At 45.0% G+C, this 21,953-nt stretch overlaps 9 protein-coding genes across 9 annotated transcripts; 2 read left to right on the forward strand and 7 right to left on the reverse strand.

Moving 5' to 3' along the window:
• Positions 1 to 202: 202 nt before the first annotated feature.
• V8C40DRAFT_285310 (uncharacterized protein) lies at positions 203 to 1,318 on the reverse strand (the record flags this gene model as incomplete). The annotated part of the gene is made up of 5 exons (XM_083222346.1): positions 1,256 to 1,318; positions 1,027 to 1,185; positions 850 to 956; positions 469 to 785; positions 203 to 393 (listed from the first exon to the last, which is right to left on the reverse strand). Exons 1-5 carry the CDS (start codon positions 1,295 to 1,297, stop codon positions 203 to 205), a joined length of 816 nt encoding a protein of 271 aa, XP_083076234.1. The 5' UTR covers positions 1,298 to 1,318.
• A 452-nt stretch (positions 1,319 to 1,770) lies between these two features.
• Positions 1,771 to 3,071, reverse strand: V8C40DRAFT_285314 (NAD(P)-binding protein). Its single transcript, XM_083222347.1, has 2 exons — positions 2,019 to 3,071; positions 1,771 to 1,958 (listed from the first exon to the last, which is right to left on the reverse strand). The coding sequence occupies exons 1-2, from the start codon at positions 2,918 to 2,920 to the stop codon at positions 1,838 to 1,840; spliced, it is 1,023 nt and encodes a 340-aa protein (XP_083076235.1). The 5' UTR covers positions 2,921 to 3,071; the 3' UTR covers positions 1,771 to 1,837.
• An 864-nt stretch (positions 3,072 to 3,935) lies between these two features.
• V8C40DRAFT_285318 (MDR family MFS transporter) lies at positions 3,936 to 5,733 on the forward strand (the record flags this gene model as incomplete). The annotated part of the gene is made up of 3 exons (XM_083222348.1): positions 3,936 to 4,169; positions 4,222 to 4,634; positions 4,686 to 5,733. 3 exons carry the CDS (start codon positions 3,936 to 3,938, stop codon positions 5,731 to 5,733), a joined length of 1,695 nt encoding a protein of 564 aa, XP_083076236.1.
• A 1,030-nt stretch (positions 5,734 to 6,763) lies between these two features.
• V8C40DRAFT_263162 (Zn(II)2Cys6 transcription factor domain-containing protein) lies at positions 6,764 to 7,962 on the reverse strand (the record flags this gene model as incomplete). The annotated part of the gene is made up of 3 exons (XM_083219435.1): positions 6,764 to 7,419; positions 7,499 to 7,823; positions 7,891 to 7,962. 3 exons carry the CDS (start codon positions 7,960 to 7,962, stop codon positions 6,764 to 6,766), a joined length of 1,053 nt encoding a protein of 350 aa, XP_083076237.1.
• A 1,031-nt stretch (positions 7,963 to 8,993) lies between these two features.
• V8C40DRAFT_273314 (NAD(P)-binding protein) lies at positions 8,994 to 10,233 on the reverse strand (the record flags this gene model as incomplete). Its single annotated transcript, XM_083220464.1, has 3 exons — positions 8,994 to 9,035; positions 9,526 to 10,044; positions 10,087 to 10,233. The coding sequence occupies 3 exons, from the start codon at positions 10,231 to 10,233 to the stop codon at positions 8,994 to 8,996; spliced, it is 708 nt and encodes a 235-aa protein (XP_083076238.1).
• A 1,716-nt stretch (positions 10,234 to 11,949) lies between these two features.
• Positions 11,950 to 13,467, forward strand: V8C40DRAFT_237388 (uncharacterized protein). Its single transcript, XM_083214237.1, has 3 exons — positions 11,950 to 12,264; positions 12,404 to 12,898; positions 12,944 to 13,467. The coding sequence occupies exons 1-3, from the start codon at positions 12,180 to 12,182 to the stop codon at positions 13,420 to 13,422; spliced, it is 1,059 nt and encodes a 352-aa protein (XP_083076239.1). The 5' UTR covers positions 11,950 to 12,179; the 3' UTR covers positions 13,423 to 13,467.
• Positions 13,468 to 14,642: 1,175 nt separating this feature from the next.
• On the reverse strand, positions 14,643 to 16,174 carry V8C40DRAFT_237395 (uncharacterized protein). Its single transcript, XM_083214238.1, has 2 exons — positions 15,050 to 16,174; positions 14,643 to 14,990 (listed from the first exon to the last, which is right to left on the reverse strand). Exon 1 carries the CDS (start codon positions 16,125 to 16,127, stop codon positions 15,195 to 15,197), a length of 933 nt encoding a protein of 310 aa, XP_083076240.1. The 5' UTR covers positions 16,128 to 16,174; the 3' UTR covers positions 14,643 to 14,990; positions 15,050 to 15,194.
• Positions 16,175 to 16,944: 770 nt separating this feature from the next.
• Positions 16,945 to 18,478, reverse strand: V8C40DRAFT_237396 (uncharacterized protein). Its single transcript, XM_083214239.1, has one exon. It carries the CDS (start codon positions 18,019 to 18,021, stop codon positions 17,260 to 17,262), a length of 762 nt encoding a protein of 253 aa, XP_083076241.1. The 5' UTR covers positions 18,022 to 18,478; the 3' UTR covers positions 16,945 to 17,259.
• A 489-nt stretch (positions 18,479 to 18,967) lies between these two features.
• V8C40DRAFT_263165 (uncharacterized protein) lies at positions 18,968 to 19,486 on the reverse strand (the record flags this gene model as incomplete). Its single annotated transcript, XM_083219436.1, has 3 exons — positions 18,968 to 19,069; positions 19,130 to 19,165; positions 19,226 to 19,486. 3 exons carry the CDS (start codon positions 19,484 to 19,486, stop codon positions 18,968 to 18,970), a joined length of 399 nt encoding a protein of 132 aa, XP_083076242.1.
• Between the last annotated feature and the right edge of the window lie 2,467 nt (positions 19,487 to 21,953).

Below are 21,953 nucleotides of genomic sequence, written 5' to 3' on the forward strand. Positions count from 1 at the left end.
TCAAAGAGAGAATAGAATTGAGTTTGTTCTTGACTCTTGGTCAATGTCACCTCTAAGCCTTCGATAAGCGGAAACCGCACAGATTGATGTGAAGCAGCTACTATCGAGGCTGAGGCAACGTACTGTCTTGCTCCGCTAGTTCTCGGGATGTTTAATAGCTTGCATTATGACCCATTTAAGGACCTCTTTTTGTGCATCCAGCTTACAGCCACTTCTTGTTTCCATGGTGAGACACAAAGGAACCACCACTGCCGCCTTCGATGCTTGCACTCTCCCACACAGCTATGACATCCCTCACAGCGCTTTCTGGAGATGATGGGCCCTTGAAGTCAGGATTATACGTAACAAATTTTTGAAACATCTCCCCGACTTTTCCCATTTGCTCTTGGGTTGCTAGCCAAAAGACTCGCTGTTAGCCAAGGCAGCTGATTAAGGTATCATAAAAAAGAACACTGAAGACACTCGTACCATTATTGTAGTGACCAGTATCGGACACGCCGGGGCTGATGCTCATAAACAAAATGCCCTCTTTCTTGTACTGAGCGTGAAATTTGCCGATAGCAACATTCATGGCGGCCTTGCTGATGGCGTATCCTGGGGCGACCTGCAGCTCGAATTTATTCGTTGAATCGAGATCCGCAAAACCAGTGGATAAGGAGATGACCTTCTTTGCATTTCCCTTGAGGATGAGAGGCATGTACAAGTTGAAGAGGTGTATGTTTGAAACAACATTGACCTTGAAAGACTTGAGTAAATCTTCCTCCAGCTCCTTGGGATTGTTGCCTCTGCAAACGATGTTAGAAGATTGTTCAATTATGATTTAAATAGAAAGAGACAGGGATGACTTACAAAACTCCGATGGGATCATAGGCATCGTATTCTGATACGTATGCAGCGTTTGCGATGAGATAATCGAGCGCTCCGCTAGTGATTTGGGCAGTGGCTGCCACAGCATTCTGCAATAGCACAGTGTTTAGGATTTGGTGACCAATAAAATTCTCAAGATCAAATTCTTTTGATACTCACCTTGACAGCGTCATAGTCTGTAATGTCAGCCTGCAAGATGTGAATATTGGATCGTCCTGGTAGCTCTTGAACTATGGCCTGTTCAGTCGCAGTCTTGTCTCGAACGAGGCCAACGACGGTGTTTTCCGGGTCTCCCGATAACTGGCGCACAAATTCGAGCTATTGGAGTGTTGTCAATTAAAACTCCTTCTTGATACAAAATACAGGTATGAGAAGATTAGTTACGTACCCCCAGGCCTCTGGAGGCACCGGTGATGACATAGGACGGCATCTTTATACGGAGGGAATGTGGATATTGAAGGAAGAAGAGGATAGAATAAAGGATAAGAAGAGAATGAAGAGATGCAAAAGTATTGATGAGATGTATGGGTTAGGATTGCCTGGTCTGGGGTAGGAATTATGAGGATGAAGCTGCTGCTTAAATATTTGGCAGTTGGGCAGAGGTGGGCGGGCAGTGGGCGGGCGACGTTAAGAAGAAAAGTTACATGTATGTAAATAGACGCTTGGTATTCGCTATTTAATGTCTCACCTAACCATCATTGAGCATGGACACGTCAGTTCGTAGGGGCTGTGTAACTGTTTGAGATGCTCCTGGGAGGAATCAGTAGCTCTAGACCACCCTCTGGACTAGGTATGCTAGTCGAGTTTGTGAATCTAATCTTGTGAAGCACATCATCAGAAGTATATCTTGGTGAGTGTGCGAGAGTGATCTCGAATACATATATTGTTTGTGTTATCTTCTACCTGAGATGACTATTGCTAAATATTCGACAGGCCCCCAAAAGTCTCAGCCATCTCATCCAACATCCGCTCAGCTCTTCAGATCATTCACAATTTTTGATGCGTCTACAAAATTGAGCTCTTCTATGGTTTCTTCCCAGAGTCTCTCTTTCAGTTCCTGACCTTCTGGGGGGTACCATAGCTTCGGATATCTATAGGCCCCTATCTTAGTATGCGCAGAGGCCAGCCGTCAGTCCAAGGGCAACACTTACGGCTTTATAGTCCAGTCACTCGTGAATGAGCCGTGGCTCTTCTCTCCTTGAACCAAAACTGCATCCAGATATGTAGTAGCAGCTACATTCACCGGTCTCGCCAAGATCCATTGACCGACAGCAATCAACTTCATCATTAAAGCAGGATATCCGCGGAAGAAATCAGTACCACCCGTCATGCCGGGATTCGACACGTTCACGAGGACGTCATTGGGATTGACAAACTCAGCCAATTTGGAAACAAATAGTGCTTGTAACAACTTCGACTTGCCATACGAAGAGAACTGGTTGAAGGTCTCTTCTTGTTGGAACTGCTGTAATACCGGCCTTTTGAGCTCGACCTCATGCTTGTACATCAAATCTGAGCCCACAATACTAATAACAGGCGGCCTTGAGCCACGACCAGTTTTCTTTGCTTTAAGAATGGGAAGTAGCAAGATTGTCAAGAGAGCCGTTGACAGATAGTTAACCTGCAGCGTGACTTCGTGTCCTGTTGCTGGCACGACAGTATACGGTGTCTTGATAAGCCCGGCATTAAGAATCACAATATCGACCCGGTCCAAGCTCTCGCAGCGGCTGGCAAAAGCGCAAACGGAGTCATATGATTCCATGTCGACGACCCAGACCGATATCAGGGCGAAAGGAAAGCTTTTGCGCAACTGAGCCGCCGCCACATCACCCTTGGTCTGAGAGCGGACGGCCATGACCAAGTGTGATAGCCCGAGCTGAAGCAGCTGCTTGCATGCCGAGAGTCCAAGTCCAACATTACTTCCAGTAACAATGGCGACTTGGCCATCAAGCGTTATTCCTGCAGGCAAAGGCTTGGGTCGAGTGAATTGGCGCCTTAGAAAGCCTAGAGTAGTGGCCTCAAATGAAGCTTCGCTTTCAAGTTCGCTTGACATGGCCGGCCGGATTAAAATTGAATCTGTTGCGATTTATGGTTTGAGATCAATTTGTTCGAATAGATGAATGCTCATCTTGAAACCCATCAACGGATAAATGCAGGCTCCCGAAGACGACATAGAGGCAGGAATGCCTCCCTGTCAATTCACCACACACACACGAAATTTTGTACACTAGCAAATAATTTAGATGCGTCGTACAAACTCACCGACATGATTCACGGGCCGGTCTTGATCAAGCCCTAGTCCGGCGCAAAACCAGCGCTGAGATCGCAGCCTGGCTCCAATCCTGCCGCAATATTAATCCAGCCCCTCGTGTTGGAATGCAGACAGCTTCTCAAACGGCTGGCGGCTTGTTCTTTGTTGGCTGAGTTGGACTCTTGCTACCAAAGCAACGGACGCTCTGACCCGCTTCTGTGGAAGAACATCAACCAACAACAGCGGACTCGACGGATTACCGAGCCGGCCTGGGTTATCCCGGTTATATGTTTGTTTGTGTTGGCAATGGATCCAATACTTGCAATCAAGGGAGGCTATTGAATGGTATCAAAGAGATGGATAGATGTCATTCTAACGAGCTGAAAGCTTGTTGCGCTTCACCCGACGGCCATGGCGTTGGTTAGCCAGCAGACAGGGGACTTGAAAGGATTGCAAACGGCTTGCCACCTTGCGCCAATTCCGTTTCGGAAAACAGAGGGGTGAAAGCTGCAAAATGCCGTTGCGTACGATAACCAGAGCGTCTGAGTGCGAAATGAGTTGGAGTCTTACCGCATAGCAGACATCTTCTCCCAACCAAAGATCCACCACCTTGTTTGCAAGGATCAGGTGCTCTACGTCCGGATTCTCAGGCAAGACATGCGAAAATCTTCTCAAATGCTCCCACAAATAATGATAGCGCCTAGCAGCTCAATATATTCTATTTCATAGAATCTTGGAGCCTTTCTCGTGTCGGAAAGAGACGGCTAGCACCCCCCCTGATAGTAGCTCCGAAGTGCCGGGTCTATCGCCTCCCACTATGGTCTCTGAACCAAAGCCTTTGCAGAATGGGAGAAATTCTTCTCAGTCTCTGCAGCCTGAAGCCGTATTGAGTCATGATCTTCATGCTTCAAGCGATTTAGATGTGCCCCTGCAAGCCCAAAACGAGGAATCTGAGAAGGCTGAAGAAGGAGAAGACTACATGACAGGATTCAAACTATGGCTCATGCTACTCTCTCTCGTCTTCAGTATTTTTCTGATTTCCCTGGACATAGTGAGTCCATCTTTGATTTCTTCAACTTACATCTATCTGACTCGTTTGTTAGACTATTGTTGCTACAGCAATTCCGGCCATTACGAATCAGTTTCATGGCCTCGAAGATCAAGCATGGTACAGCGCAATCTACCTTATGACATCCGGCGGCTTTCAGTCGACATGGGGCAAGATATATCAGTATTTCCCGCTCAAGATTAGCTTTCTAGGCGCAATGGCCGTCTTCGGAATCGGAAGCCTCATCTGTGGTGCGGCCCCTTCTTCCACTGTCTTCATTATTGGCCGCACAATTGCAGGAATTGGGGCAGGGGGTGTGAGTTCTGGCGCCTACACCATCTGTGCCTACATATCCGAGCCCAAGAAGAGGGCAGTGCATACGGCCATTCTTGGTGCTATACTTGGTATTGGGAGCATTCTGGGTCCTTTGCTGGGTGGTGTCTTCTCCGAGAAGTCTACTTGGCGATGGTGAGTACATGAAAGATCAATTCAACTACCACCAAGCTAACTATCTACCAGGTGTTTTTACATCAATCTTCCCATTGGTGTCCTCCCGATTGCGTCAATAATCCTGTTCTTCAACACTCCCAAAGCCTCAAAGCCTCGAGAAGCGCCGATGAAAGAGAAATTACTTCAACTTGACCCTCTCGGAACGATTATTCTGATGGGAGCCATCATCACCTATCTCATGGCTGTTCACTATGGTGGCCAGATAGACTCATGGAACTCTGCACGTGTAATTGGTCTTCTTGTGGCCTCAATTGTCTTCTTCATCATCTTTGCGATTGTCGAACACTGGCAGGATGAAAGAGCCATGGTAATCCCCAGGCTATTTGTGAAGCGAGATATTGGTGTTGCACTCTTCTATACCTTTTTCCAAGGCGGCGCGCTCTTCTCCATGATCTACTATTTCCCTCTCTATTTCCAAGCCATACGCGGCACTGATCCTGTTATATCTGCTGTCCACAACTTACCGTTCATCATTGCTGCCATGGCTTTAGCCGTTGGTTCTGGCATCTTCATCTCCAACACTGGTTTGGCAACACCTGTCATGGTTGGCGGATCGGCAATAGCAACATTTGGATGTGGTCTTTGCTATTTGTTTGACCTTAACACTAGAGCCGGTGTCTGGATTGGAATCCAGATCGTCGTTGGTATCGGTCTCGGTTGCGCATTCCAAGTGCCCATCATGGTCGGTCAGGTTAGTGTCGATGAGACCGATCTACCAGCTGCGACGGCCATGATACTGTGCTTTCAAACTATTGGTGGTGCCATCTGGGTATCGGCATCACAGTCAGTCTTCATCAATAGGATGTTGATTGCTGTGTCACAGTTCGCGCCCAGTGTAGATCCTAAACAAGTCGTTAGCACCGGCGCAGGAGAGTTGCGAAAAGTTTTTGGATCAGACGAAATACTAGGAATTCTTTCGGCTTACCTCGCAGGCATTAGAGCAGCGTATCTACTATGTTGTGCCGTGGCAGGTGCTTCTCTACTGGTTGGAGTTTTCTTGCCATGGAACAGGCTTGATACCCATGCTCTGAAGGAGGCTGGAGGGGCTGCAGCATAGAGTTCATACGGTGTCCAATGGATTTTAGTGCTAGAACGGTAATAGTTGTGATAATCGGAGAGAGAGCATGGATTATTCATTTATATGTCCTATTGTGGGATTCATAATGGACGACGTTATGCTGTACATGTACGTATTGTGCATTAACAGTAGATGCAATTTGCACACGCATTTCGGTCAGGGTCACAACATTGAACATCTCAATGTACTTGGTTGCTAGATACACTGATTTCCAACTCTATAGACATGTTGTTGCTGGACCCTAGTGTCTAATAATCTCCCTATGAAGATTGTTTGTGATTCGCTTTGCTCCTTATAGAGCCGTATAATCCTATTCGTACTACACAGGCCCATACGACTTAGAGCTGAGAAGAAGTTTCTTCAAAACGAACATCTCTTTCGAATTCACCATCTTCTATGCAATCAATTCTCCTAGTAGCCGATCTTCGACGCAGAATCACCATCTCCGAGGGATCATCCCCCCTCTTGCAGCACGATAAGCAGATGCAAACCTTACTCCGCAAGTCTGTGTCTCGTATGGCGAATGCAACCGTCATCGGGGCATTGTTCTTCGGAGAGCCCCTCAATTAATTTATATCCTCATGTTTGATTGGCATCTTCAGCTGGTAAATGGAGTCGTACAAGCTCGCAATTACGCGGCCAACGATAACACGGCCATTGGCATGACGCCAATTCTGCCAGCCTTGACTGTCAGCTGCAAAACGCCTTTCAGATTGGTGATGAAGAGAAGAGACCGACATGCGGGAATTATGCCGTAGCCCGGTAACGTTACGGTGAGGGTTCATCTACACCTGTCCAATGCCGGGATTGCCCAGTGAAACACATTGTCTTCTGTACAACTCGAGGCCTTGGCAGCTGAAAACCTTCTCGAGATAACAGCACACCAAGTTGGAAGAGATACACGCATTAGATAGGAACTTCCCCTTGTATCAAATAAAGAGCCGCAACACCAGCTGTTTTGCTAACGAAAGCCAAAGTTCTAAACCTATCTAATACGTATACAATTACTCTATAGATAATCTTCCCATCCTTTCAGCTCTTGTATGATGCCTGATAACCTCTGCTCCACCGCAGGCAGAAGCACGTCATTGATGTCGTGTTTCTTGAGCCGTGCTACCGCGGCCAGGAGCTCCCTGCATCGGACCAGCAACGACACTCGTAGAATATGTGCCCACTCGTGTTTCGACTCAACGTGATAGTCTCCAACGTTGCATAACCTTGCTGCGTATGAGCTTTCGTCCTCAACTTCCTGCCGTATCTGTCGGATGCAGCCTGCTACGCCTCGTTCCAGATAGAGTGAGAGGCCTTCTATGACAAGCACTATCAGCTTGGTCGTGGCCCGAGGCGTTTGGCTGTGATCGCAAGAGAGCCAAGAATTGAGCCGTGCTAACGCAATCTTCTGATATCCTAGTACACCGTCGCTAGACACCTCCATCTTGTTATGGTATTGGAGCTCCAGCTCCTCCAGCATGTGCAGCGCAGACTGAGCACATGCGCATAGGTCTCCATCGTTTATCGAAGAGCTATCCTCCAGGCATAAGTTTTCTGTGGGTATGCGAGTATTGCGCGGTGGTATACAGGACGGTTGACTCTGCGAGGGTGAGATGCTGCTGGTCGAAGTAATACTGTTGAGGTCACCGAGGGTAGAGTTCAATTGATCAAAGTCTGTTGAGAACAACCACTTGACGTTAGCTGGGCAGTCAACAATCGCACAAAATACCCAAACACTCAACTTGGAACATACCAAGAGTAAAATTGTCCCCCAAACCAGCGCAGTGTAATGAAAAGTCTGAAGGACTGAAGTCTAGTGAGGGCGAAAACCCCGAACTCGGGCCAGTCGAAGCAAAAGGATGCGTATCGCAGTTAGACGCAGATGAAGAAGAGCTGCCGTTCTCTCCATTGCTGGGGCCTGTTTCACTGATTGCGTTGCTTTTTCGACCGTTATGACATTCGGATGGAGCAGAATTCTTTTGTCTCTTGGCGCCGCGTTTGGATCTCTCTGGAAACACGCATGTAACTCCAGTTCCCTGACATCGCTGACAGCCTGTGGTTTCTCCCGAACATTTGACCTATGGTCACTGGTATTAGTACCACATATGCGCGCCTCATTTTGTAGGATGAGGAGTCAAGTTACACCTTTCGAGCACGGCATTCGATGCATGCAAGCCTTGATTGTCGATATTCGCCAAAGGTATGATTGCTTGCCATCTTGGACACACTTTCGGTTTCCGCGGAGTTATTTGCGTAAGAGATTGTGTAGAACATTTTTCTCTCTGTTTCTTTTTCCCTAGTTGGGTTTATTTTGGTCAGAATCTCGGTATCTCAAAGTTGGAGTGTGCGCTTTCATAAAGACGAGAAATTTAGCTGCAATCTGATAATGATGTAAATAAGAGCGAAGAAAATAGGCGAATCATCGTTCTTGGAAGATGAATGAATGGCACATTGGATTAGTTCAAGTGTGACTTAACGGGTAACTTGAAGATGTCTAGAACTTCCGTATCACCCAGGCGGCAGAGACCTGTTTTCTATAAGAGATCTGGTAGGACGTCACAGCCGTATAACAGATCTACAATAGCACCTCCTCACACTCACCACCTCTCTCCAAGGGATTCACAGAACAGGAGGGAGGAACGACGCCAGCCACATACCGTTATACTAGCAACTCTCAACTCCTACAGGCTATTTGCATTGTCACACGAGGCTCTCCTAGTTTTCACAGGGGCCATCCTAGTGCTCACTTATCCACATATGCATGCAGCCACCTCCAAATCCGAATCGAAATTACGATGGTCTCTTCTGGGTATTCGTACAACTTCCAGCTACTCACCATAGACACGTGATGGACCCTTCCTAGGGACTGCACACATGGACGAGCAGCCACAAAGAAGCAGTGGCTTTTTCCGGGGTTACACAACACTACCAACAGAGTCTAGATCTACGGCATTCCGAAGCCCTTGATGAGCTACCAAACTTTATTACGAGGGGCACGATATCTAGCATGTGGAAAATCTGACGCTTGGACAGAGACGGGTTGGCTCAGCCATCGTCTGTAAACTCAAAGGAATAGCGTGATGTTGTTACCATATTAGGAGAACTTCCTTGGCCAAGTCAGGAGCCAACCTTGGCAAATGCTGGCTGACGACGTAGGATCTGAGTGTTTGCTGGAGTACTGTCAGATGGATCCTTTCTACTAAAAGGGTGATGTACCGCCGGAGGCTTTTCTCAGCTTCCAATTGGATTCATTTTGGACCAGAAGCCATGCGACTTTCAGGGCACATATGCTACCCAAGCGTTAGTTAGCGTATGAAAATCCCCGGATGAGTGCATTGGAGAGTGTGGAGTATTCCAACGTTCCACACGTGAAGCCTCAAATTCGGAATGTTGATGTCGCCGAAGAGAAATGAAGATCGCTGGACGAGTGGTTCAATTTGGGTAAATTATCATATCATCTAATTCATGCATCTCTCTGCCTTTAAAGAATCTCTCACATTGCATGAAGGCTGAGAAGCAATGCCCGAAGTATTAAAATAAAAATAAAAGAGGAAGCAAGTTGCTCTACGCGCTATCAATCTGTCTATCATTGTCTCCTAAACGAAGAGTGGCTGGTCAACAAACCAATAATACTGTCAGTCTAGTAAATGGCTGAGACATATTAGTTCAGTTTCATATCTCATGCTATGGGTTTGTCTTTCTCAAAGACACAACAAATGCTGTGTTACGGGCCTTGTTCATACTGCCCAATTCACCCTGTTCTTTAAGCTTGCGTGATACCTCGTCCAAGCCCGTCCTGGTCTTGTAAATACCATCCAAAGCACCAACCGGTAAGAATGAACCAATCCACGCCGCCGTGGCATACTTGCCTTTCCAAACCCAGAGCGGCGGGTTGGTTTTGCTGATCTCTTTGACGACATCCTCTGCCCATTTTATCGGATCCGCACCCGTAGCGGTTGCTTCCTCTCCCGACATCCACTTCTCAACCGCCTCTTTGGCAACGTTATAGATTGAGGTGGGTGGCAGCGAGATATGAGGTGCGTTGGCATGGAAAGTCGATTTAACAGCGCCGGTCATTAGGTTGGTCACCTTGACGCCGAAGGGGGCGAGTTCAAGTCGTAGCATTTCACTAAAGTTGGCTGCGGCAGCTTTGGAGGCATTGTAGGCTCCCGAGAAGGGCATGGATGCGTGAGGCAGTGCCATGCACGAAGTGTTGTTAACTACCAAGCCACCGGTAGATGACTTGACGAGAAGTGGGAAGAAAGCACGCGTAACAGTAATGAGAGAGAAGACGTTGAGCTCAAATAATGGTCAAGTCTGAGCAACATCAAGGTCCATGACTGGCATCGAATATCCGGCGCCGGCGTTATTGATGAGGACGTCCAGAGAGCCACTGGTAAGCTTTGAGACTTGAGCTACACAGGCTGCTATAGACTCGTCCGAAGTTGTGTCAAGCTGTACAATCTCAATACCTGCATCTTGAGCCATCTTTATCTTGGCCAAGTTACGGGCTGAGGCAAAGACTCGCCATCCACTTCTGTGAAAGGCGCGGGCGAGTTCCGAGCCTAAGCTCCCGTCTGAACATCCGGATATAAGCAAGGTTCGCTTGGTGGGCATTGCTATACGTGGTGATGCTGTTGCAATACTGTGTATTCCCAATTTGTTGTTTTCGTTGGTGGCGGTGATATGCGTGGTGCCGCGAGAGATTGATGACCGAGTTATGTTCTCCGTGGCTCGGAACTTAAGACGGCTGGTTTATTATAGCCCAAGGGAGCAAAACTGGTTAATCCTTGAGAATTCGAATTCTTGTTAATTGATAACAGACACAGCGAGACATTGGCTTTTGACCAAAGTTCTTATGAACAGGCATTTAAGTTAAGGCTCTTGTTTGCTGTCAGTCGAGAGTCAAAGAGAGTCTCGGCATCGTAATTGTCCCGGTCCACATTCGCACCCCTGCTTCGGACAAGCCAGAATCGGTCTTTGACGACCCAACAACGCGATTTGGTTGGTCGCCGCTAATACAGAGCCTTGTGGCCCATTTGTACGGACACTATTCGGATCCTTTAGTCTCCGCGGGGGTGCTCCATTTCTTTGGCTTGTTGGTCGAAGCTGTCTTTCATGCTTTGCGAATCGGAGCAGAGACAAAGAATCCGCTGTGAGCGCCACATTGTTCCGTAGTCCGCCAGAGGTAACACAGAGTTGAGGCAAAACTTTTGCGGCACAATATAAAGTGCGAGGGACATGTGAGAGTCCGTCGGCGGATTGCGTCAAACGGCAAAGTACATCCTTGAATGGCTCTAGCTAACCTAACGCACCATGCATTTATACCGTCATTTACTAGGGTAGCAAGAATGGCTGAAATTCATCTGAAGTTCAGCATCTACGATTGGGCTATACGTTCATTAATTCAATATTTCAAGTTTAACAGCAGTAAAAGGCGAAATAAGTGTCGCGTGTGTCTCTATTAATATACAAGGGTTTGTTTTGAGTCGCTTTGTGGCGGTGCATCCCCTGCTGTCACCTATGCCTCGAAGGATTATTACAAGGAGAATGCTGGCCAGCACTCCAACTCTGCTATCTAGCCTACCATATCTCAAATTTGAAACTACATAGTTAAGTAATAAGCAACAATACCACAAGTTAGAGAAATGCAGCTGAAGTAGCAGATAGTAGAAAATTATAGCGATAGAGAGATAGCAGCAGATATTTAAAGGGCTGGGTATCGATTACTTATAGGTACCTATTAGTAGATAGAAACAAAAGCTTTCCTTGCATCCTATTATGATATTGCAAGCTCATACAATCACTGGGGTGCTGGTGAACATTTCTCTATACAAAGGCAACATTAGTATAAGAGCTGACTTCAGTATACTATTCTAACACACGATTGGATTTTTTTCTCTTGGGGAGATTGTTGCAGTCTGCCAGTTGGATTACACCCTCATGATAAAGACTGCCCTCCTGATCGCTAGTTTAGCAATCAGTCTGGCAGAACCAGTCACGTAATTAACAATATCAACACTGGACGTATCCAATTCCATCATGAGCCGGTTCTCTGATGTCGTACAATGGCCCATGGGAGTTTCCGGTATATACATTCCGACATAAGCGATGCAAAGTGACCCATCGGCTCCTAGTATTTCCATTGCGGGGCCCATTTTGATGATTAGACGCACGTATAGAGCTGGTCCCCAACGGACTCACAACACGGACATCGTCCCCGAATGGTTTGAAAACCCTATGTAAAGTGCGTGGGATTTTTCCTATCATTTCAATTTATTATAAATTAATTCTGCAATCTAGCTTGCTCTTCGCAAAGTGTTCTAACCGCTCATTAATTAGCGACTACAACTTCGGCTACGTCGACCTGCGGGGTAGAAATATTGCTCTCCCCGCACCTTTAAAATTGAGTCGAAAAGAAACCATCATCAATCATGTATCTTGAAGTTGATCCGCGCGGCGATACTTTAATTATCCTGCAAAACCCAAATAATCATCCCTCCCCTCCATCTGATACAGGTATTACTCTCCCAATCAACTTTAAACGAACTAAGCATGGAGCCAAAAGGCCCAGTCCTACTTCTTAGCCCACTAAGAGGGGCCATTGTCCACTAAGCCAACTACTCTTCGATCGGTCTGAAGGTTGACTTTTATATAGAAAAGGAAGCTGCCTCTGAGAGTCAATCTCGGAATCAATTTCTTGTTTCGAAGAAGCATCTTATGTTAGCATCTCCACGCGCTGGCAAAGTGCTCGAAGGATCTTTCAAAGAAGCCACCCCGGGGGAAGATGGTCTCTTTCGTTGGGAGTTTGAACCGATATTTGATCCAAAAGCTTTTGAAATTGTGATGAAGATTATTCACGGACAGACGCGTTACGTCCCTAGGAAAATAGATCTTGCCTTGCTATCTCAAATAACCGCCATCGTAGATGACTTGGAATGTCATCATGCCCTTTGGTTCTTTGCCAAAGGTTGGCTGGATCAAATTAGAGATCCAATTCCATTCAGGATTTGCGAGGACCTTATGAGATGGTTGTTAGTTTCATTTGTATTTGAGGAGCCGGAACGTTTTAAAAGAGCAACAGCTACGGCTATAAGGCATAGCACATATGCTATGCCTACTTTCGGCCTTCCTATACGCCCCAAAGTCCTTGGTAAGTTACAAGGCTTCTAGTGAGATTATCCACTGACGTAATTAGAGGATATCAGCATGACAAGGGGAAATATATTCAGTAACCTATTTGGCCTTCTATATCGGCTGGAATGTCAACTACTTGGTCAATCCATTGGATGCAACAAGGGCTGTAGAGCCATGATGCTTGGCACATTAAGCCAGGAGTTGAAATCGAACTCACTGTCGCCTTACCCCCCGAAGCCATACATCTCATTAAACATTGATTCAACGCTTAAAAAATTGAGAGCAATTGAGTCACTGGACTATTATTGTGCGGAGCCAGAGACTAGCAGTCAAAAAATGAAAATGACTGGACTTTGGATACTTGATGCCAAGCCTTCAACACGACGATATCCAGCTTATTTGGGTCAACGGAAGGTAGAAGAGGTCCCTTCAAGGTTGACACGCCATGAATGCCGCTTGGAAGATCATCTCAGCGAAATAATAGATACTACGGCTTCTCAAGTTGAGGGCTTAGAACTAGCCAAATATTTAGGCGTATAGTCTGTAGGCAACGAGATGTATAGTAATTGACATGCTTTCAGCACCAAACCCATCTCCATTCATTCACGTTAAAAAATAAAATTACCACCTAAAGTCCAAACGCTGCGAATTGGAAAAGAATCTGGTACGCTCCGATGTGGTATCTCTTATAGTTAGTTGGATCGGTCAGATCGATTGATAAACGTCTGGCCGATCGGTCAATATTGAGTCTTCCTATTTGCACCGTAATATATTCCTATTTGAACCGTAATGCTCTACATCACAAGCTAAGTTCACCTTTAAATTACAATTGCCACACCTATACACTAGAATATAGTGTAATATACTGGGAAAGGATATATATAAGTCCGTTAACTGTTACTTGGTGCTAATTCCTTTAAAAATCGTATTTACAGCTTTTCCAGCTTAGTGTAAAGACTCTTTATGAGTTGACTAGTTTATTTAGTTTGTTAGCGCTGGGTTGAGTGGCTGGGATGACTTTTATGACTTTTTTACTCTTGGTCTTGGGGTTGGTCTTAAATACGGCAGCAGCTATTGCGCTCAGCTTTGTTGTAGAAGAGGCTGTTGCGGATCTTTGGGATTGTCCTTTTGTAAGTTTGTAACTTGCGTGCTTACGAATTAGTGCGTAAGTGGGAGCCCCTTGTTAACTGTGACGAAGAAATAACTATATTATAGTCTTATGTACTTCTGTAGTGTTGTAGAATATGTGATATACCAGGGCGTTGTACTGTAATTGGGTGTGGCTTTGTGGGAACGATAGTGTGTGCGTATTAATTTTGGTACTGGTACGGGCTACTATGGTTTAAATAGGAATATATTACGGTGTAAATAGGAAGACTCTTAATATTTGCCTAGTGGCGTAGCGGAATGACAGACTATTACAAATAACCAGTTCTTGCTTGAAAGGAAAGATGAAGGAAAGGATAAAATTGACATTGGCGGTACCTAGGTATATTATAATTTAATGCTACGAAGAGAAGGGCTGAAGCGTGTTGTAATGGCTTCGTTCTGAGTATGTAGTACAGTACATATTCAATACGAAGCACGATACGAGAGCCACCTTAACACTCTGTAGTTGCTTATTATACTTGAGCATAGGTAATTAGCGACACCCATTTCGCCGTTTAATCTACTATCGACCTTTGCCCCGTAAAACGAGCCTCTTGATCCAGCCTGTTATTTCAAGAAACATTGTGATTTTCATTTTATAGCCAATTTCCCAAAGTTATATGATTTCACATATCACACTGTTTACATATCAGAGGATCGTTTGGGGTAGAACCTTGCTCTGATATCCCTATCGTATGCAATTTTACGCAGTGCCTCTTAGTTCAACAATGACTCACCATCTCCATTATCTCCATCAGTTTCATTTCACTCATCGTCAAGACTTTCCCACATGTTGGTCAAATTATTGCGCAGTTTGTCGCTCATGGAGCTGATTTTTTGCAAATGTTTTTGGCTAGCCGCAAAGTCATCGACCGAAATTAAACCATCCTCTGTCGAGCATATCTCTTCTGTCAACTTGGTAGCCCGGTGTAAATGTCCTTCAGCTTCTTTAAGCAGGTCTATGTAGATATCAGTATATATGCATTCCAAAAATGGAAAGAATCAAGAGCATGCCCACCCTTGAGCTGATTGAAACTGTAATCCATGTAGATGCCTCGCATAATGGTCTGGTAGTCTTGTACCTCTGGGAGGGTATTGTCGCAAGCTCCTATCTTCGTCCTTGAAGGAGAGCATTCTTGTCGATCGACGTCTACCAGAGTCATTCACGAATAGTTATTGCTAACAGAGCACTCACCTGGAAGAATTCGAAACTTTGCTAATATAGCGTCATCGTCAATCTGAGGCGCGGTTAGTGCTGTGAGATGAATTGCTATAGGTAGTTTCCAACGAGGACCAAAAAGGTTTGCTATGTCCAGAGCAGATTGCAACTTTGGGTCAGTGATCGGCTGACGTTCTAAATAAAAGCTTTCGCGCATTTCGATAACAGGATATGCCCAACGCGCCTCTTTTGGAGGCCAAATTGCAAACTGTTTAAATTCAGACCGTATGTTGTAGAGACCTCGGTCAATTATCTTCTGGGCTGAGACAATTTGACAATGGCCTTCTATCTTCAAAGCACCTTGCGATAGATACTCTCCAAAGTAGTAGTTGCTCCCAAATCCCGGCCTTTTTTGGGTGCAGCGTAAATCTTCAAATCTGTAGAGTCGGGTATTAAATGCCCGATATGCTCTGATCAAGTCCAGATCTCTCAGAAACACTTCTTTGGGGAGTTCTGATGTATCAATGACACACACGCGTATCTGATCAAAGGTTTGGATATCGTAAACTTTGGCGCGAAGGAAAAAGACGTAAACCAATGCGTATAATAAAGAACTTGTCCATGACACCAGGTTATCCTTCGTTCCTGTGGTTGACCATTGAAGATGCCCGTTTACCATTTCTGCTGCTTGTATTTTATCTCTAGAAAATAAATCGACATTGCTATCCGCAGTTTCATTCTTGGCATCCAGAGATTTTGCCCAATTCATATCGGTTGAGCCTTGAGAATACGCAGTGAATACCCGAAAGAGATATCGGGGCACTTCATCAAATTGCTCGCCGCGACGTTCGATTTCCCCAAGGGGAAGAAACGGTAGGTGATCAGCATCATCAAGGTTTAATCCGTGAAGCTGCTCTCCTAAATCACCGACTGCCATTTTATTTTCTCCGGAGACTAGATGAGTAGACTTAAATTCCCAGTATCGTCGTTTGTAAAATAACGCAGAATCAATATATGGCCCTCAAACAAAGCGGGGTTCTAGCAAACTAACAGGAAGGCAATATCACCTGACGTTGTGCCACGAGATGCATATTTAGGAGGCAGTGTGTTGGTTGGAGGGACATACAGCCTTGTACAAATTCAAATGTGCTAAAGAAAATTAGACATATATACCTCTGATTGGATGGTCCAAAGTATAGCATCTGGAGTTTTATATGCAACCAACTATAATGTAGATCTCATGTTGACCAAGAGAAGGCTTATTTCATGATAACAAATATCTTTAATTGTACTTTACAATGTTACTGACTGCTGTTCACTTACCAGTGATAAATTCCTCGGGTTCTTATGTTAAAAGAAGAGAACATTAGCACAATGGAGAGGCAAATGGAGCGAAATTGTCTTCGGCAACACTCAGCGTATATAGACTCATCTCGATATAGACACCAACTGGACTGTAGAATCCCTCTCGTGCTTGTTGGGTGATTAGGTCTCCTACAAATAATAATTCAAGTTATTGGTCAGTCGGTCTCTGTAGAGTATCATTTTTAAGAGGTCAATTAGCCAGCGACTTTATTATATACTTATATCCCAGAGAAACACAGGCCTGAGGACCATTCTGAACTGTCCTAAGAATTAATGTGCATATATACTTAACATAGGATGGTTTCGTTCGTATTCAAAATTTACATTCGGTCCAATTAAGGCTACGCAATTTATTTTCCATTCTTCAGATATCTTATATCAATATAAATGTCATCACACGCCTGAAGCAAGGCAAATACTACAGAACAGAAGGTCAAAAGACGACGATAATGCGTTATATAAAAGCCGCCTTGCCACATTTTGTACAATAGCCAAACGATGTAGCTTCTATCCATAATATAGATCGGCCCAAAAGTCTTAAAAGTTGTTTCCTCAGCAGCAGCGGCTTTGGTTTTTGTGAAATTCTCGTAGATTCCTTGCATAATAGCAGTATACTCCTGAACTTCAGGCATAGTATCACGAGCCGCTATAGTCGCTTCTTCAAAAAATTGCTCCCAATCAGAGACTGTCACTATTAGCCAAGACTAAGTCCAAGAGCAAATACACGAACCTGAAGGCGGGGGGAGTTCTTGACATATAGATTGCGTAGGCACATCGCGATACCGGGGAGCAGCTATTGCAACCAAATTTGCTGCTATGGGCGCTTGAGAATCAGGTCCAAACTGGCGTGAGATTTGCAAAGCTGCCAAAATTGCTTTTTTGCTCATTTGACGTCGTTGTGACTTGTTGCGATAGAACACCTCGCGCATTTGAATAACAGCATTGGCCCAACGGGCCGATCCTGGCCCTCGTTTCCAGCTTGCAAACTCTTTGAACTCTTTTCGGATGTCATACAAGCCCCCATCGACGATATTCCGCGCTGAGACCATTTGGCAATGGCCTTCAACCTTGAGTGCCCCTTGTGACAGGTATTCTCCAAAGTAATAGTAGCCTGAAAACTCCGAGCTTTGCCTGTGACGTAAATCTTCAACTTTCTGAAGATTCAGGTCAACAGAACGAAAAGCACTCATAAGGTCCAGATCCCGCATAAAGGCATTTTTTGGAAGGCCCGCTGGGTCGACGACCAATAATTGTATCTCGTCCAAAGTTGCTTCAATATAAGTACTGGTACGAAGGTGGAAGATATACACCAGCGCAAAGAGCAATGAGCTCGTCCATGACACTAGATTATCATGGGGATTCTTCCGCCACCGAAGATGCCTGTTCAACATGTCTGCTGCGTGCTGTTTGTTCTTTAGAGAAAATATGTCTGCCTCACCACATGCTAACCCTTCTCTAGCGGCCATCGATTTCACCCAATGAGTGTCAGTTGTGCCCTGAGAATAGATGTATGGAGTGAACACTCGAAAGAGGTATCGCGGTGGCTCATGGACATAATTTGTTGAGTTGAATGGTAAATATTCTGTTTTCCCAATAGATGCATTGGCTACTTGTAATAGTACTGACAAGATGCCTGCTTGTATTTCTTGATGTGGCTATTAGCATCGCGTCCCAGTGAATGACGATGGTAATTAGAACCTCGGAACTTTTGGCGCGGGGTTTCTCTACAACGGATGAGACCCGTCACGAAGATTAGCGTGTATCACTGAATGTAACCTACCCACATATGAGTCTTTGTCTACCAGGCTAAGCCTGTCAATCATTTTGGAAATATCCGACATGTTCAACCGTAGGATTAAGTGACGAATGAGAGTCTTCGAGCAAATTTGTATAATCAGACGTTGGGTATGGAGATTGAAAAGCTGTCCTGAGAGTGCTAGAAATGTCTCAATGCATTAGGCAGTATAGGGAAGGTAGAGCAGGAGAGTGGATTTGAGGGTCATATAATGAATATATGGGGGATAATTGAAACTAAGATATGCGCATAATCAATCTGTAGTGAAATCAAACCGGTATAAGTGAATGAGAGGCAGCCATCTAGAATATGCACTTTTCCCAGAATCAACGTGGGTTGATAAAGACCACCTGGTTGTAGTTCGCAGTATCAAGCACCTATTCATTATTATCGTCTGTTATTTCGTATCACAGTCACCCACTTCTGATCTTTGCAGAGCTTCACAAGAACGGTCCGACTGATGTAGTAAACATTTATTGGAGGTACTGATACAGCTTAGATCGCACAAGCACGGCCAACCGTATTCTCCATTCTTTGACTTCTGTATCCGCATCATTTGGTAGCGACAGAGCTGAGAAGGCATAATTCCACATCATCCTCATTCAACTGTCTAGATTTTAGTTGAGCTTGGCAATAATTGCAAACTGTGTGAGAGGGCCAGCGAGAGTCAATAGAGCACCACCTGGGCAGGCGCCGCTGAAAATAGACTCTGCATTAACCTATAGCAATCTCGTATTAGCGTGCATTATATTCATAGTCGACTGTCTAAGAATGCTCACAATGCAGTTGTCTAGAGTCCGAATCTCCTGGACATTCTGTTGTTCCGTGTTAGTGACGCTTCAAGTAGATCCACGACTCTTGTTATCAGAACTCACTAATTCCACACCGTAGATATGTCCATCTTCTGGGGCTTCGATGCCATCTTCAAGGGGAGTCAAGGCGGTTTCCACTCCATCGGCTGGGAAAGTAAGCTGGTTGCATAGAGTAGTAGCCCAATTGAGCTTCACTGAAGTATCGAGGTCGAGAATAGATTGAGGAAGAGTGATATTCTGACTAGGTTGGGGGAAGCAGATGACATCAGCCGCTGCAGTGATGGCAAAGCCAAGAGCGGCAATAACAGAGCTTGTCAATTGCATGATGAAGATGTTTTTAAAGGCAACTATGATTGAAAGGTCGGATAATTTTTAATGTTCCAATCTGACAAGAAAGCGGAAGGGGTTATATATAGTAATTTCATTCTCACGGAATACCGGCATGTAGTGCTAAGGCTCAAAGATTGAGGTCAAACATGATAACTTTTTCCACATCACCATCCTCTTTGGTCTTAGTAGCAGGCACTACATAACTGAGATAGATTCGATGCATACTACAAACCTTTCGGCAATAGACAAATAAATAGTCTTGAATTGGCAGATCAAGACGAGTAAGCATCGATGCATAGCGTAATTGCACCAATTAGATCACAAGTAAATATCTATTTATAAATATGCACTTGGTAACAAGGATCGGAGAAGAAGAAGCATAACAATTCGGCCGGTTTAGATATAATAAGTACCAGCGCATCAAACCGACGGAAAATAGCGTGGAGTTAGCTATATGGTTTTGTCTGTTGTTATATGATCGAGTTAGAAAGCATTTTGATGTGTATAGTGTTGTTCAGCCTCCCAATCGCATTAATTGTTTCTGTGTAAATGATTACCTAGGTAGTTCAAAACATATAGCCTAGGTGTTAGAAATTCGATGTAATCACCATTTCATACAAAGGTATAATCATTTCTAAATACAAATCATACCTCATCGTTGGCAACTTTCACCAAGTGGCATTAAATTAATGAACAAGATTAGAAGTTTCCTCAATATCTCGTAGGCAAATATTTACTGACAGCACATACGCATATGATAAAACGTTTACATTGGCACCGAGTACGAAAATGCATCACCATATCGACGGACTGCTATTGTCCCGAGAGCTTTGTTTCAATGGTTTCCTCTTCACCATACGTCATGTAACGTAACGTACTTATGCCTCGCAGATACTTTGTTCAAGATCTGTCAGCATTGACAAAAGTACCTAGGTAATCATATATAATTACACACCGTCCTCCTTCCTCATTGACTCTACTATTTGCTACCTATCATAGTGCTCTGTTAAGATGGAACAGCGAAACCGGCGAAACCGAGGACGGCGAGAACGGCGTTCGTTGTCCCGAAACTAGCATCAGTTGTAGTTGGCAGTTCTGAGCCACTGGCCTCACTCGCAACGTAACCTACATCGGACATTGGCTAGATCGCTAATTCTACAAGAGAACGGATAATCTTGATATCTCGGTTTGAGGACGTCGGACCAAATGCTCATAATGTGACGGTGTGGGCTTATTTTGCAGCTTTTCACCTCGGTCAAGACCCATCGAGCGAAGTAATCGTCTGTTCGCAAAAGCCGGTAGATCAAGGAGTCAATTGTCGATCTGGACTTAGACGCAAACGACGATAACTAGAAGAAGCTGCAGCCAAGGCACAAGTAAGAGTATATATATGGCTCCGTATGCATGCATGGCGCCGGCAAGAATAGTTGTGCCTTTTTGGCAAGTGTTTCATCAGCATGCGATCCTATCTGACACGCACGTGCATCTCAAAGCTTCCGACATGAGCCGCCAAACATCTCTGCGACAATGTTTGTCTCGTTATAACGTAGCGCGAGCCGTAGAGTTAATTCGGCTCGATACGGCTTATTAGATCTTCATTTATAGTATACAGCCAATTCCAGGTTCAGCATCAGCATTCTTGATATAAGAAGTTGTCTAGATTGAGCAGGTGTATATGGAGCACAGTACACCATTGTGATGGGAAAGTCCCCCTAAAAAGAACAGCAGAAACTGGCTAACCTAAAGTAATTTAGGTGTGCCTAAGGCAGCAAGAGCGCCCTGTAAACAACCGTTGGCAAATGGCTCATGGTCCGACTTTTCCACCATAGCCATAACACTTTGAAGTTATGGCTCTTTATTCCACATGTTGTTGGATACTATGTGCGCTATCTTCGACCTGCTTCTCTTCTGGCAGTCCTTATGGATGATCTCGTGTAACTATGCCGGTTAGTCGGATTAAAAGTTTTTTGACTTGGCTTAAGGCTGGTTGAGCGTACACAAATAATATGCTTGCCATGGTGAATGCCGCGATCGGCGCCATGAATTTCTGTAGACTGTAAGAGCATGCGCATGTTTGTTTTGGAACAATTCCAACTTACTCGAGGGTTCATCGCTCGAATTTGGGTATATGAGTGTTTTGGGTGACAATGGAAAATGATCCTGGGCCGTTTTCGCCGGTTTAACTTGACAGATTGAGTGTACGTATGTCTGCGCCTAGAGCGCTTTAGCAATGTCGGTGCACCGGGAATTTATTATCCTTGTGTTTGTGAATGAGGAAGCTGAATTCGCATTTAGTTATGAGGTTGGTTTGTGTATGTGTTTTGTCCAAGTTAGAATAGGACAGTTGGCTATCAGGCGATTTGCTGCTTTAGGCACAGTGGAGGTTTAGATCAGCCCACTTCTGTTAAGAATGCGCTGGACCTGGACTGGTCTACATGTAAATCTGCATCGTCACTTTTGG

The sequence above is a fragment of the Trichoderma camerunense genome (assembly GCF_050948025.1).
Source record: "Trichoderma camerunense strain CBS 138272 chromosome Unknown V8C40scaffold_4, whole genome shotgun sequence".
Lineage (NCBI taxonomy): Eukaryota > Fungi > Ascomycota > Sordariomycetes > Hypocreales > Hypocreaceae > Trichoderma > Trichoderma camerunense.

Excerpts from the sequence above, each read along its gene's own strand:
- V8C40DRAFT_285314 (XM_083222347.1), bottom strand. The coding sequence starts at position 2,920 with ATGTCAAGCGAACTTGAAAGCGAAGCTTCATTTGAGGCCACTACTCTA. Across the intron at positions 1,959-2,018 it reads AGTGACTGGACTATAAAGCC|ATATCCGAAGCTATGGTACC; the intron begins GTAAGTGTTGCC and ends AGGGGCCTATAG.
- V8C40DRAFT_237388 (XM_083214237.1), top strand. The coding sequence starts at position 12,180 with ATGTATCTTGAAGTTGATCCGCGCGGCGATACTTTAATTATCCTGCAA. Across the intron at positions 12,265-12,403 it reads CTCCCCTCCATCTGATACAG|AAAAGGAAGCTGCCTCTGAG; the intron begins GTATTACTCTCC and ends ACTTTTATATAG. Across the intron at positions 12,899-12,943 it reads TATACGCCCCAAAGTCCTTG|AGGATATCAGCATGACAAGG; the intron begins GTAAGTTACAAG and ends TGACGTAATTAG.
- V8C40DRAFT_237395 (XM_083214238.1), bottom strand. The coding sequence starts at position 16,127 with ATGGCAGTCGGTGATTTAGGAGAGCAGCTTCACGGATTAAACCTTGAT.
- V8C40DRAFT_237396 (XM_083214239.1), bottom strand. The coding sequence starts at position 18,021 with ATGGCCGCTAGAGAAGGGTTAGCATGTGGTGAGGCAGACATATTTTCT.